The sequence below is a fragment of the Chinchilla lanigera genome, unplaced genomic scaffold (assembly GCF_000276665.1).
Source record: "Chinchilla lanigera isolate Chin_1 unplaced genomic scaffold, ChiLan1.0 scaffold00118, whole genome shotgun sequence".
Taxonomy (NCBI): Eukaryota; Metazoa; Chordata; class Mammalia; order Rodentia; family Chinchillidae; genus Chinchilla; species Chinchilla lanigera.
The window spans coordinates 4,387,177-4,402,553 of NW_004955519.1; the positions used below are offsets into that span (position 1 = coordinate 4,387,177).

Here is a 15,377-nt window from a genome sequence, read left to right on the forward strand (position 1 = left end):
GCCTAGCCCTATCTCAGAATAAAAAAGGGCTGGAGAGTAGCTCAATGCGAAGGCCCTGAGTTCATTCCCTATTATTGAGAGAGAGAGAGAGAGAGGTTTTTGCTCTATTTAATCTATTTTCTCCAAGGAAAGAGAAGGTACAGATATTTGCTACAACCACGAGAAATAATGTGAAAATAGTCACTCAACCAAAAATTTGAAGCGATTTATTTCAAATTCATTTACGTGAAGGATTTTTACACGTGATGATGAAGTGAGGTTCCTTGGTTCTGGCATGACTGCACTGAGCATTTATGTCCTTTGAGGGATAGTGGGGAAGAATCATGCCAGCACATTCTGCACATTACATGAATGTTGTATAAAACACGGAAATCGCAGAAGAATTAGTAGTTCAAAGGAATTTGAAGGCATCTCTTCTTGGTGCTTAATGACTCCCCCTGAAGAGTCATTTTGAGGCCAGAAGAAACTTAAAGGGCAATTCCAGAAAACTGGGCCACAGAGACATTGGATACCATCTCTGGTGGCTTTGTGTCAGGAATAGAGACACATATTAGATCCGTGTGCTACTCAGCGACCTGTCCACCGGCTGAGCAGTCACTTAGCACAGAGTGGTGTACACAGTAGGTGCTTAAGGAAGCCTCCTCTGCCCTCATCATTGTCCCTGTGGTACCATGGAACTTGTAGCAGGTACTACCGGCCTGGTTGGGGAGAGTTCTCTGCATCACCTTAGCCTGGGGGGTCACCCGGAGAGGGCAGGGACAGTGCCTGCATCTGTCCTTCTTGTAGACATTAGCACGTGGCAGGCCACCTGTACACCTTTATTGAGCAGCTGCAGCCTGCAGGAGGCTGCGGGGTCTGTATGAGGAACAATGTGAATCTGCTGGTCCTTTCTGGCAGCATCAGTAATGTCACCCGGTTCGACGGCACATACCCACTTTGTGGCAGGATTCTTCTTCCTGCTTTTAGAAGCATCTGTATTGTCTTGCAGCATGGGGCTCAGAAAAACATTTTCAGTTCTAGGAGACATTTCGCATATAATCCATTTGCTCTGTCCACCATTTTGGACCATACATAGACGCCTACCTGGGAGATATTGGAAACATATTCAGTCTTCTTTCATATTGTTGACAGTGTTTCTATGACTATTTTTCTGATTCAAATGGTTTATCATAAATATCAGTGATATTTTGAGGCTGCTTATGAATTGGTACAATGGTAATTTCTAGAATTGCCATATATCATTGTCCTAATGAAGATGATGAGGCTGTGAATAAGGCATAACTGGTGACGTATTCATCTTCCTGTAGCTTTTCAGAGTGAAAGCAGATAAAAGTGGTAACCTGAGGATTTGTGGCTACTTCATCCAGTTGATTTTTTGTCACTATGGTATAGACCTAAGGCTTTTCCTTATATTAAGAATGTTTTCTATATTCTGCTTGTATCAATATTAAAATAATATTTCTAGCTGGGTACAGCGCCTGCTACTGGGGAGGCTGAGGCAGGAGGATCACTTGAGCCCAGGAATTCAAGGCCAGCCTGGGCAACATAGTGAGACTCTATAGATAGATAGATAGATACATAGATAGATAGACAGACAGATAGACAAACAGACAGATAAAATTTTTAATCAGTACCCTAAAATTATTCTACTCTGCCAGTAATAGAATTAAATGACTTCATTAGAAACTTAAAAAAAAAAAAAAAACAATAGCATGGCTAATCCCAATTTTCTTTTGTGCTGAATTGAATTTCATTTTGGTTTTAATTTTCATTTGAACTGTTAGGGGAACAAGGCTGTCACACACAAGTACTTCCCACCGTTTGGTCTGAATGGACCTAAGTACTTTTTGCAAAGCATGCTTAAAACTTTCCCATTCGGACACATCGTAGGCTTTTCCCATGAAGGTAGTTACATCACAAAGGACTCTTTTTTTTTCCCCTCCTAAAGTCTCCATTTTAGGCTGCCATGCCTCTGGATCCCCTCACCAGGGGACAATAAAATTGGCAGAGGCCATCATTTAAGGGAATATTTGATTGTGGGCGTGGTCTTCCAGGACAATGGGGAATAGGAAAAATGAGATGTAAAACTACGGGGAACTGTTAAAGCAGGCTCAGCTGGTTTTCCAAATCTTTTCTTGTCTAACAAGCCAGAAGTATTGAATGTTAGGTTGCGGGGATTACCTAAAACCAATGCATTAAGAGATCAGATTGTTAGAGGATTTTGATTCAAAATCTTACACAGTTTTTTAAAGTATTGGGCAACAAACCCTCCAAACTCGGGGAAGCAGTTTTAGGAGAGAGATGGTCTCCAACTTGCCATCGCCTCTGGGGTGGGTGTTAAGCATAGCCAAGTTGCAGAGGCAGTCAGGTCAGGGACCCCTCGTCTCTTGGTTATTTATTGTCATCTTCCTATTGCATGTGAGTTTCTATAATTTTTTAAATAGGGAAGATGGAGGTAAGTGGGGTGGCCCAATGCATTAAAAATGGTGCAGAAATTAGCAGTGCTTGTGAACATATGGCTCGTAATCATGATCAAGATTTACATGCTAGGGTGCCTTAAGGATGTCGGTCCAGTAGTATCTGGGTATGCAGGGAGGCTTGTGAAAATCAGCCATCAAAATCCTCACTACGGATACCGTAGCCTCTGGTGAACATTTAAAATGCTCTTGCACATGCCCTTTTGATTTTGAGTGAGGGGTTTTAACAAAACTCCATCCAGAAGAAGCCACACCGAATTAAAGATTTTAGTTTTCATTCAGAAACCACCAAAATGCCGGTAAGCTATGCTGGTAACCGGCAACACTTATTTTTAAGAAAGGAAGGGAGCCGTTTTATACACAGGGCTTGGACTTAAAGTTTCTCATCCTATCACGTATATTACCTGCTGACAAAGGAGTGCATTCTACTGCTGAATTGCTACGTTGCTATCGTTAAATCCATATTGGGCTTTTCTTCCCACATAGGAACTGTTACCGCTCATCTTTAATATATATTTAAACAAAATTAACCTGCCTATCTAGAGATCGGGTGAAAGAGTAGCATTTTAAACTGCAAATAGAATACAGACCATGGGCACATCCTTTGGCTATGTTTTACGTGAGTTTGGGGATAAACAGAGAAAGTAAAACTGCAATGGCCCATAAAGGGGTGGCATGGGAAAGAGGACACACATTCTCCCTAGAGACGACATACATTGTGGCCAACCAACTAAGTCACGTGGTGGGAGGGGGCTCTTTACTTTCTCCTCCGCAGCCCTTCCTCTGATGTCACAAATCTATTCTTTCCTGAGAGAATTAATTAGTATTCACTGAGTGCAGTTGGCGAGAAGAAAGGAGGGAGGGGAGAGAGAGAGATCTTAAGAAAGAGAGCAAGAAGCAAGAGCCTGTGGGGGAGCAGATCCTCTCCCAGCCGCATTGAGAGTGGGGGTACAGTCGGGCGCAGGATGGCTGTTTTATAACTGGGATCCTCGCTGACGTATGGCTGCCTGCTCCTTGCCAGCTGTCTTTATGGACCAGTAGGCAGAGCGAAATTGACGCTGACAAGACTTGTGCATCTTGGAAGGGACTGTAATCTACTGTAGTGAAGAACAGAGCTTCTCAATCAGGCGGGTGTAAATAAGAGACGGAGGGGAGCCCAAAAGAAAAGGAAGAGGAGGAAAAAAAGCGTGTGTTGGGGGGAGCAGGCAAAAGCATTTTTGGTGGATGGTATGAAGCCAGCCATGGAAACTGCAGCCGAGGAAAATACTGAACAAAGCCAAGAGAGAAAAGGTACCCAGCACTCTGACAATAGCCTGTTTAAAGCTTTTCACTGAGGGTGCTTGAAAAGGGTTAGCCGGGTTTTGTCCCTCTTTGAAAATGGCTCTGATACAATCCCTGTGGCATGAGCTTGTTTTCGGGGTGGTGGTTTCCTGTGGGCTGATGTTAAATGAACAGAACAGCTTCTCGGCGATCTAGTCCTGTTGCAAATCTTTCTACGGAAGGTGATCTTTCATAGAAGGATCTGTCGTTTGTCACCTTGGGCAGCTGGACTGGGGAAACTGTCTTTTTATTAATATCATTAATCATAATCGAGGTGCTATGTTCTGCATGTGATATTCCAAGGACATGGAATATGTGTCTTCTGCTAATGCCGAGGAGGAACTAGACGGGCATGCATGCTAATTATGCTTTGGTTCCGCTACTATGGTAGTAGTTTGGACCTTCTCTGATTTTCTTATTCTAATATGATTGCTCTTTCCGTAGATCAGGCCCTGACTGTGACATGTAATAATCATTTACAGTTGGAGCTTGAGAGAGAGGATGTCAGCTCTTTCACCTAGTGCTGATGGGGTGGGGAGGTCTTCTGCTAATTACAATGTAAAAGATTTGGAGTAGGAAAATTAAGAAAGGTCTTGTTCCTTAAAGGTAATCTTAGCCCAGTTCACACTTTCGATGCATAAGGTAGCTTTTTCAAGAAATTGGTGTTTTTACAGTAAGAAGATGGCAGAAAATAGGAGCTAAAATTAATCTCTCTTTTCATAAATCCCAACTGATGTCAAGTGTGCTGCCCCATGAAATCAGCTCAGCCACTGTTAGGTTAATGGCATAGGACTGCATTGTAATTGATGTCCCTCGCTTGAAGTTGTAGCCAGTCATAAATGTGCAAAAACATGTTCTATAACTGCAGCGACTCTGATACCAAAAACCGTCATGCTAAGGTTATTTCTCGTGGCCCTCGAGCCAATGACAGTCACTAAACTGTAGTGATTTTCCAGGATGGAGGCACAACTACGTTTTCCTTGTGACTATAAAGTTGAACCAGATGAAATTGCTAATAGTCAACCATTTTAAGCCTACAAAAAATGGCAACTGTATGTGGTTCGATTTAACAGCATGCTGGGGTAAAGACTCCTTGTTTTTATATAGAATTTCTGTATACGTTGACATTTTATCCCAAACAGACCGATTTCATGTTTTAAGTTTACTTTTAAAAGTATGATAAAACACAAATAACATTAATTTGTCATTTTAACCATTTTTTTTTCATTTTAGAACTCAGGGACATTAAGCTAGCAACTTAATTTTAAACTTGATAGTCTAGTTCAGTCTTTTTATTGCACCTACCTCCCCGCAACAAAAGACCACCCTGTCTTTTCTTGTAGGTATCTTTTTTCTTTTTTTCAAATCTGTGTGAGTGACCAAGTGACAGGCAAGAAGAGAAGCTCTTAGGAATATTCATCAAGCTGAGGAAGTGAGATAAAAGTTTAAAGATTCATGTGCATGATCAGACACTAAGTTGATTGCATATTTAGAGAGTTTAATAATGTAATAGAATTGTTCTGAAGAAGTCTATCACAGTTTATAGCAATTTGTTTTCATAAAGTAGATGATTCTATTTCCTACATAGTTTTCATTTTCACTGGTGTTTGCCTTTAGCAAATAAAACCATTTTTGATCTCTGCAGAAACATACCTTTCACTTTTTTCCTCTCAAAAGCAACCAAAGGATATATAACTATTATACAGCCCTTACTACACAATTGTATATCTTAGCATTTTGTTTCATGGACTGTTATTAATTTTATGTCAATTAAATATTATTCAATAACAGGTCTACAGGTTGCCATTACATTGCTGACAACCTGTATATGAAAACCCATGAGCTGCGGCTTTAGGGACAAAGTTAGAAATGAAAACATCATTCCTGGAGGAATTTTTAAAGTTACCAAAACTTATAAATACCAGCTGTTCATTAAATAATTCAAAAACACCAAGGGATCAAAAGATAGTATCACACATATGATGCGTACCTGCTTGAATAAGAACATGGGCCAGGAAATTTATTTTTACTGATCTATAGCCACAAGGATTGTGATCATTCTGGGACCTACCAAAATGTGGATCTGGAGGGTGGCTTTATCCATTAATGTTCATTTCGATGAACTAGTTCATAAACCAGCGCAAAGTCCAGACTCACACAAAAGTGTCTTTATAGTTTGGTTTCCTGTTGTTTTAAGTTCCACATAAAACGGTAGCCACAACAGTTGGGTGTGCTCGTTCGGGCCCGTTTTCCCTCTGATTTACAGGATAAATGCTGACATTTACAGATTTGCCATCATTACTTATAGGATGCACGATATCATCTTAGACCTCATGACTCCCCGCCTCTCCTACTTCTTCTTTTTTTATTAAGTCTGTCAGCAAGGGCCCTTGTTTCCTAAATTTAATCCTATACATTTTGTCACTTCAAGGGGAGTTTTCTATGCACATAGTTTTCTCCTCTAATCCTCCTTCCTCCCTTGTTTTTAATTGTTGGTGACAGAGACAAAGCTTGTCCCTTAATTCGGCATACTCCTGTCCACTGAAAGGCTCATGAATTAATAGCTTTGGATAATTATTACAGTGTCTATTAAGAATATAAATGAAGCTTAGGTTTATAAATTGGCCTCAGCTTTCCTAGTCTGTGTTCTTTCCCTGGAGGGAGTTTCCACAGCAGAACACGTCCCAGCTACTGTGCTTCACTAACTCCCACCAAGAGAGCTGTTTCTTTTAAAACTAAATAAGAATGCCTTTGTTCCTATTTTGGACAAACATAATCCAGGGCTTTATAAAAGGAGAGCATTTATATGTTTGAAATTGTCTCATTGCTTTTATCGCAGAATACTACCGGGTGACCAAAATTCACAAGAATTTTCAGTACATATTCAGGGATTTTAAAAGGAAAGGAATCAGGTTTTCTCAGACGAATGTATGAAATGCTTAATTATTTCAAATGACAGTTTTTAAATTGAGAGCATTAAATTAAATCAAAGTGTGAGGACTGAATAAGCAGATTCATTGAGAATGGAATAAGTGGACAAAATGAGTAAGGCAGAATTAAAGGAACTAGATCATGGGGTCCAATAATAAAAAGACAGAGCTAGGTTTCCGTTTATTTCAATGGAATATTACTTGACATCAATTCATTTGTGAAAACAGATGCATCTAGAATCGTTAGGAGCATGTAATTACTAGGGAGAAAAACAATTGAATTTCAGCAACTCTTCATACACTATTATGTAAAAAAATTTGACTATCTGTGATGCAAATTATTTTTATTATGTGTAGGAAATTGGATTCTACTGAAATAATTATAGTCAGGCTAGTTTAGTTCCTGTGAATCACAGCTGAAATAAATTCCAGAATCCAGGCATCAAGTTAAGTTCCTAATCACATAGGAAGAAAAATACAGTCAATTGGAAATAATGTTTAATTTAAAATAAATTGCAGGATATTGTCAGAGTAAGAAACACATTCAAATTATTGACTTGTTTAAAACATTAGCAACTTCATTTTAGTGTTTTGATCAAGTAGATGTAATTTCTTACATTTTTTAATTTAACAAAATGTGTGTGCCTTTGGGTGGCCCTTTTTTGCTCAGAAAGAAAAGCACTTTTCCACCTTCTCAGCTTGTATGCTGTAACCCAGATGGACACAGTTGACATTTCATAATGGTTTATGACATAGTGAATTTCTGCTGTCATTTCCTAACTTGTTTCTGTGTATAGGGCCCAGAGAAAGTTTTAGATGCAGTTATTCTCTGTAAGAATTTGCCAGGGTGGACATCTGAAGAGGAGATATCTGGGGAGTAGGCTGTAGAGAAAAGTGGCTAGCCAGATGGTGTGAGACACATATAGGTATGATATGACATCCTTTAGGGACTTTTTAAAAAAAGAAATATTAAGTGCAGAGAAAAGAGCCATTTGGTGATCTGCTACTTTTATATCATCAATGCTATGAGCATGCTTTTCAAGACCCGGCCTTGCTGATCCTTTAGGAAAAAAATTCTGGCCCATTTCTGGAAATTTAGATTTGTCTTCCTTGAAATTGAATGTAAACCTGAACTCAGATTGCAAGTTTTAAGATCCCATCTCTCTGTTACTCAGAAGTACAGGTCAAGTTAGAGGAAATGATCTTAATAAAATGACTTGTGAGTCTTGCTGTAGCTGAGAGCATGCAAAAGAGCCAGTGTCCTTATGATATCAACTTCCCCTCATCAGGACTGGTGATGAACTGGATTGTTCCAAAGACGCTCCCTTGCTTTCTCCTCCTCTGCACCAGAGGCACACACACATGAGAACAGGAGTGGCTGTGGGATGGAGGAAGAGCCAGATGCATGTTGGCTTTGAGAGAGGGAGGCTCCAATCCCAGCTTCACAAATGTGCTTTGTTGTTCATCGTTTCTTTCTTCATTTGTTCATCTAATAATGCTCTCCTTTGAAATGTCATACTTTCCTGTCTTCTTAGCTTATGTGCTAGGAGTGGCAGGGAGCTAACTCATCTTAGCCACTACTAGGAATATAATCGTGGGTTTAACTGTAATTTTGCTGGCTGTTGGCAAATTAAATGGCAAATTAAATGGCAGACAACAGTGCCATGGAGGAGAATCTTGATTCCTATCCAACCCAGTGATATTTCTTTTTAGAGCATGTAATAAGAGAAAATGAAATAATGTTCTGTTCTACAGACTGATTGTATTAACTACATTAATGGCTTATTATTGTCAAGCCTTACTATGCTACATCCAATGCCAGGGTTCACATTCTTTTTCCATAAAAGACTGGGTAGAAAATATTTCGGGCTTTGCAGGTCCCAGGTCTCTGTCCCACCTGCTGAGATCTGCCATTGCAGCATGAAAACGACCATAGATAGTTTAGAAACAAAAAGCTGGGACTGGGTTCCAGGCAAACTTTGTTACAAACATAGATATTCACGGTTTGCCAGCCTTCACTAAATTCTGCTGTTACGGCTTTCCTTTAATATTTTAACTAATAACTAAAAACAAAGGATGCCCAATTAGAGCCCTGAAAGACCTTGCCCAGTCAAGATGGTCCTTCTCGGCAGCTCAGTGCATGTTACCTGAGTCCTTCCAGGGATAATTTCCTAGGTACTAAAGAGGGGAAAAGGGAATGAGGCATTTTTTTAATTTCCTTTTCTCAGTTTCTCAGTGTTTGTGTCATGCCTGCATTTGGTGATGACCACTCCATAAGCCACCACTACTCACTTCACCTCTATCTTCTGCTCTCAAAGGAAGAAGCTTTTGCAGTCTTCCCCTGTGGAGCAGAAGCCATTTCCTCATTCTTGTCAGACGCTGAAATTGAACAGGACATTTAACAAATCATTCTAGCGGAGGCTTCTTCTTGCAATCAGATGACTCAGGTGTTGGGACCCCGTCCTTGGGAATAAAATGCATATTGTGATCTCTGATATTTAATAAATAACCTTAAATTTAATGGCTCAATTTCAGCTTGGCTCAAGAGTATAAAATAGAAGTGGCTTTCTTTTCTTTCACATCTACAGACTTACTGTTGTCAAAAGGCTTCCCCAGAACTATTAGTCAAAGGAAATAGAAAACATCCATCCACTTGCCCAGTCCTACTTCTGCATCTACTGGCTTGCCATATTTTTATGCTAGATTAAGTGTCTCAGGCATGACTGCCATTTTTTTCTCAGAAAGTACATCAGTGTTGGAGAGTCCATGGTCTTTCATTGTTGTCACCCAGCAGCCAGTATCTGAGTGCCTGGAATCTGCAGATAGCCCCATCTAGGTGAAGAGATGAGGACAAGGTATGGAGGAGTCCTCTGAATTGCATGGCCTGAATAGGGTGGAAGTCAGCAAGGTTAGGAGGGCTACATCCGGGTCACAGGGTGCCAAGGTGTTCCCTTGCTTTCACCCAAATATTCATTTAGCAAATGTTTATTGGGTGCCAACTGTGTGCTGGGTGTACAGAGATACAGTCTGAAGAAGGCAGATGAAGCTCAGTAGTACAGTGCTTCCCTGGCATGAATAAGGCCCTAGGTGAGATCCCCAGCACATACCCTTCCCCAAAGAAAATGTTTGCATAAGAAGTGATTAAGCGACTTAGATTGCTCTTGCTTGGGAGTCAGTGAGAAAGGCTTACCTCTTCACCAAGAGAAAATGGATTGTACCATCAGCTGACCTGACCTTCTGGCTCTTTCCACCAGCCTAGCTGCATTTCTTTGCTTCAGAGAATATAGCACAACTTTTGTCTCCAAGAATCCCTTGAAATAGTAAACATCTAAATCCAAGGAAGGCTGAGAGTTTAGAACTTTCACCCTAAATTCATATCAGTAGCTGAGGACCTGGACCTTTTCTTTATAAGACACAGAAACCCAGTTCACCTCCACGTGGACCTCAGAAAAACTCTCCTTGTGTTTAACTAATGCCTCTGCAAGAGTAGAAAACTTCGGCAAGTACTCAGGCCCTGGAGGATATGGTCATGTTGAATGTGCGCCCTCTGGAGGCCGATTGCCAGGCATGAGCCCAGGCTCCTCTGCCCCATGTCTGAATTACTGTGAACAAGTGATCATAGATGGAAGAACGATTTCATAGGGTAACTGTGGCAAGTGAGGTAACAGGTATCACGTGCTTAACATGACCAGCATATGCTAAGCCCTCCATCAATTAGAGCTGTGGTCATCAGTTAGAGCTGTGGTCATCATTATTGACAGCAAAAAAAGTTTAATTGTATCATTCTGATCTTATCCAAGTATCTTTTATTTTTCCTGTTTAACAAGCCATTTTTATTTTACCTTCGAGCCCAAAGGACTTTCTCTAAAACACCACCTAGGAAAGGATGTCTCTGCTTCCCAAATGGAAACTCCTGGAGAGTTTTCAGACTTGTTGGAGAATAGAGTTGGCGCTTTGTGCAGGCTCTGTGAGGTGTTCAGTGGGCCTGGAGAGGGTGCTGGCCTATTGCCTTGTGATATGGTTATTTGCTGGTCTTTATCTTCAGTGATCTGCAGTGCCATGTGGGACATTCAAACCCACTGCCCTGACGGAATCATTACCCAAGTCAACAACAGAGGCATTTTTTTTTTGTCCTTAAATATTTGTGGTACCCCAGAGGATATAACCTCTTATTTATAACCTCTTATTAGGTTTTATGGGATTTTTTAGGCAAACAACTGGCCATAGTGACTTAATGGTTTTTCAGGATCTTCAAGATTATAATTCATCTAACAGTTACCAGAAGCCTAGTCTGTGCCAGGCAAATTGATAGGTATTTTCCTCTCCAAAGCTCTAAGAAGTAGGAAATAGGGTCATATCACCAGAAGGAGACTTGATTGCCCCGGGGACCAGTTGTCGCCACTTTGAATGAGTAAGCAGTGGTGTGACCCCAGGCCAGCAGCCCTTTGTAACATGGCAAGAGGTCACTGAGACTGGATTTAATCCAGAACATTCTAGGTTCTGACTAACTGAGCTGAAGAAGATGTGACAGAGAATACCACAGATGTCAGTGAGAGGACAGGCATTTATTTCATTCAGAATTCAGCAGGCCACGGGATAATTTGCCAAATTTTTAGGATGGAAACTGGGGACCATTATAGAGAGTTAGCCTGTGTTCACCTTTGCTTGTACAGCTGGCAGTAATTATAGTGCTCTGTTGGTCTGAAAAGGAAATCGACAAAGAAAACTACTGCGAGAAGCCAAAATTTAACTATAAATAGTATCTTCCCTAAAATGAGCATTTTAAGAGGTGGGTTGGGGGGAGGAGGGAAGAAACTGAGCAAAAGAAAACACAATTTTGGTGCTTTGTGTAAGGGTAAATTCAAAAATGGAGGAAGAAACTCCCAACATTCTTACATTTATTATACTGACTTGATATGTTGGTGCTGAAAGGTTGCATTTCAATGCATATTTTTTGAACTCCCCATTCCTTTAACTATATGGTAAAAGAATAACATAAAATGCTGATATAGAATCTTTGCTGGAGACAGAGACACTGACTCTTTGCCACCTGAAATTGGCAGTGAACAGCAGAGCTGAAATGGAAATTGGCAGGTACCACTGGATGTACCCAGGCTCAAAGAACCACCAGTACCATCCTGTGCCAACCCTGGGGGACAGGGCTAGCCCCTTGAGCAGTCCAGGTAAATACAGCCTTGGGGAGAATTCTCATAGCAAGTCAACTGTTATCTTTACTATGATTTGTAATGGCTCTTTCGGCTTGGTGATATTTCATGTTTTCCTCGATGCATTCATTTGTTGACATGGGCGAAGGTGGAACAGACCCTTTGCAAATTTTTTGATCATCTTTCATTTTTCTCTCCCTTGCCATTCCACCCCATTGTTCTCCACTTTATTCCCCCATTCCTTTTTTCCTCACCCCCACCTCTTCTTCTCAGAGAAAACAGTATGCAGTGACATATGTCTTTGGGTGACTCATGAAATTTCCAGTGTGTGAACTCGTAGTAGGGAAGGGAGCCATACCTGTCCAACTCAAGGCCCAGAACTGGGCCAGGGCAGTCAAGGAACCTTGGATCTGACAGTTCTGAGCATCCCCAGTGCCCATCCAACCCTGCCACTTGGCACCACTTTCTTTTAATATGAGTCATTGCCTTTGAGAAGGAAAAATCAAAGCCTATGTGATTTTCACTGTGTATTCAAATCCCACCAGGTAGGTCCACTGGGCCCATTTTCCACTGTCCTTGGTCATGATGAACACTGGCCTCTCAGAGTGCTAGGTGGTAGGTCTGAGTGAAATGTGTGCAGGTCTGTTTGGGGACCCAGAATGGAGAGAATGCTGCGCAATATGCACATTCATGCTCTCGTGGCCCCAAGTCCACATGTGGCTTAATAGTCTGCAACCCTGAAACTTTCCGATTTTTACCAACAAAAAGCTATCATTCAGACTGCGTAAGATGCTGCTATAACGAGCAGGAAGTGGGTCAGAGGAAAACAGCAACAGCCTTAAAGTATTGCTGATTTTGTGTCAACCCATAATGTCACTTCTCCCAAATGGTTGTTTGCTTTTTGAGGACTAAGTCAGAAATGCTGACAAGTAGAACTGTAGAGCTTCCAATCCTGAGATTCAGTGCAAGATACCACTGAAGGGCAGTCATAAAATCCATAGTCTAACAGAACTCTTTCTGTGTCCTTTTAAGACCTAGATTGTGGCGTCAGGTTTATTAACCTGAAATCTGACTTTGGAGTCAGTTCTTTATCTTGGGCTATGCCTTCCTTCATTCAACATATGGCTGTTAGATGCTGGTTCCAAAGGTGCCCGTCTACTCCTGATTAGAAAAGCTGAGAAAGGATGGATGGGGCATCCTTCCTCAGAGATCCTTTAAAGGATGCAGAGGGCTCTGGAGTCTTGATTTACAAATTGTCATTAGATGTGCTATAGCCATGCAACAGATTACTGATCAGCGATGAAAAGGAATGAAGTACTGACATATGGGGTGGGACACGGGTGGCCATCAGAAGCGTGGTGCTAAGTAAAAGAAGTCAGACAGGAGAGACCCAATGCGTTATGACTGTTTATATGGAATTCTAGAACTGGTGAATCTGTAGAGATAAAAAGTAGATGAGTGGTTGCCAGAGGCTGGGGGAAGTTGGGAATGGAGATTAACAACTGATGGGCCATAAGGGTTTTCTTTTGAGGTGATAAAAATGTTCTAAGATTAAATTGCGGTGACGGTTGCCCAACTCAGTAAATCTACTGAAAACCACTGAATTGTACACTTTAACAGGTACATTTTATGGTATCTAAATTATATCTAAAGCTGTTTTGTAAAAAAGGCCCCCACCTGTTGGATATGCATAATTCAAGGTGGGGGGTGAGGAAGGAATATCTGTCAGTGTAACAAAGCCCCCCAATGTATCAGACACTATGGGTGAGATAGAATGATTCATTTTGAGAGTGCTTGATGATGCTAAGGCAGTTGGAAATCCAGAAGGAACTTGAGTCCTTCCAGTATTTTAACTCACTAAATTGTGTGGTAAAGAGTAAACACTATGCTGGGTGTGGCAGCACAAGCCTGTAATCCAAGCATGCTGGGAGGAAGTTTGAGAGTTTGAACCCAGCCTGGGTAACTTAGCGACTTGGTGAGATCCTGTCTCAAAAAATTTAAAAAAAAAAAAAAAAATGGCTGAGAGAGGTAGCTAGTGCTAAGCGCCTGCGTTTAATGTCCATTGCCACACAAACAAAAAGAGTAAACACCAATATGGAGGGGTGATGTACCTCTATCTGTAGTTCTTGACGACTCTCTGCAAGTGTCGAGCAGCTCCTTGTCTGAGTGTTGGAGGAAGATTTCTGTATTTTTCTGTTTTTTACCAAACCTCAGAGTATTGGCATTCTAAGCAACAGCACCAGCTAAGAACAGAAATGCAAGACTCTAATTAATTTTCTGAAGTTAACCTGTTTGAGAATTCTGAAGAGTTTGGGTTTTCCGAAGGTATATGGCACGATGCCACCACAAGGTCTGGGTGCCACGCCTTGGGCAATGCGTTCATCTCTGCAGAGCCCGAGGTAGCTATGTGCAGACATCAGTCCCTTGTCCATTCCAGTTGGGTTTTGGCACCAAGGACATTCGAGTCATCATAGGTTTTACTGTCAGCTAAATTAGGCAAAAAGTAAAACTTTTTTAAAAAAAATCCATAGTTTCAAGGGGTTGTTTTTGAATTTCGGAATAGCGTGATGAGACGCTATGAGGCTTGTATGGTATGGGGTTGCTGGTGACATGACAAGTGAGATTTCCATGCAGTAGGGAGGAAAGCTCCTGAGATGGGCTCTCCTCACATGCTGTAATGTGTGCATCCACTGCAATCAGTAGGCATAAGATGCTTCTGAGGCATAAACTGATGGGAGCCAGCCACAGAGACCTTAATGCTTGAGAGTAGAAAGATGATGGTGCAGGCCAGGGGTGAGACCTAACCCAGCCCTGTTAGCGCCTTTCCAGGCCCTGGGAGGTTGGCTCCAGAATCAAATGCGGTTGCCATTCTGTACTTAGATCCCAAACCAGATGGTGTGAGGGAGAAAATAGAGAATTCCATATGGCTCTTGTGTGCTGCTTTTTCTTGGGGGGAGGTGGGTAGAATTCTGTTTCTTTCCATGGAGGAATAAAGAGGTTTTGACACAGGCTGAGCAGGAAGTCTTTGCCAGTAGAAGATGCCTCTCTCACCTGTGCAGTTGCTATGGGCGACATTGCCTCTGCCCAGCTTACTTAGTCGCCCCTACCCCTGAAAGGTCAAGGTGGTTCCCGTCTCCTTGGCCTTGATATTTTTCATGTCTGTCTGTCTTTCCTTTCTTCTGTAATTTCCCAATAGAATTACATTTTTTAGGACTCTCTCATCATCTTTTTTTGTTATCTTTACATTGTTTTTAGCCCCTCTGGGTGGGTGGTGTTCACCAGCGGAGATCAAAGGGACTCCCCATGAGCAGCCCCTTGGGAGACTGCCTGGGGCCCAGGCCTGCCTGATGCTGGGCTACCTGGGGCAAGTAGGGTACAAAAGGAACAGCTAACACTAGATCTGCACTCCCCGGTGCTGTAGCTTGGGTTACACAGGGTTCACAGGGTAGTAGGAGAATTTTGATCCTCTGTTCTGAATATGGGCT

The 15,377-nt window shown here is 41.6% G+C and overlaps 1 protein-coding gene across 6 annotated transcripts in view; it reads left to right on the forward strand.

The window, feature by feature from the left end:
- Positions 1–15,377, forward strand: part of Gpm6b (glycoprotein M6B) — a 144,986-nt gene that overhangs the window by 99,974 nt on the left and 29,635 nt on the right. The window contains exons 1-2 of one of the 6 annotated variants that reach the window (XM_013506990.1): positions 3,325–3,767; positions 11,791–11,910. The exons of 1 other annotated variant lie outside the window; for it this stretch is intronic. In XM_013506990.1, coding sequence (XP_013362444.1) covers positions 3,707–3,767; positions 11,791–11,910 — 181 coding nt within the window. In that variant the 5' untranslated portion in view covers positions 3,325–3,706. Of the gene's footprint in view, positions 1–3,324; positions 3,768–3,951; positions 3,980–11,790; positions 11,911–15,377 lie in introns of those variants that run through there. 4 more of the 6 variants (XM_013506991.1, XM_005409191.1, XM_005409192.2 and 1 more) reach the window with 4 other exon arrangements.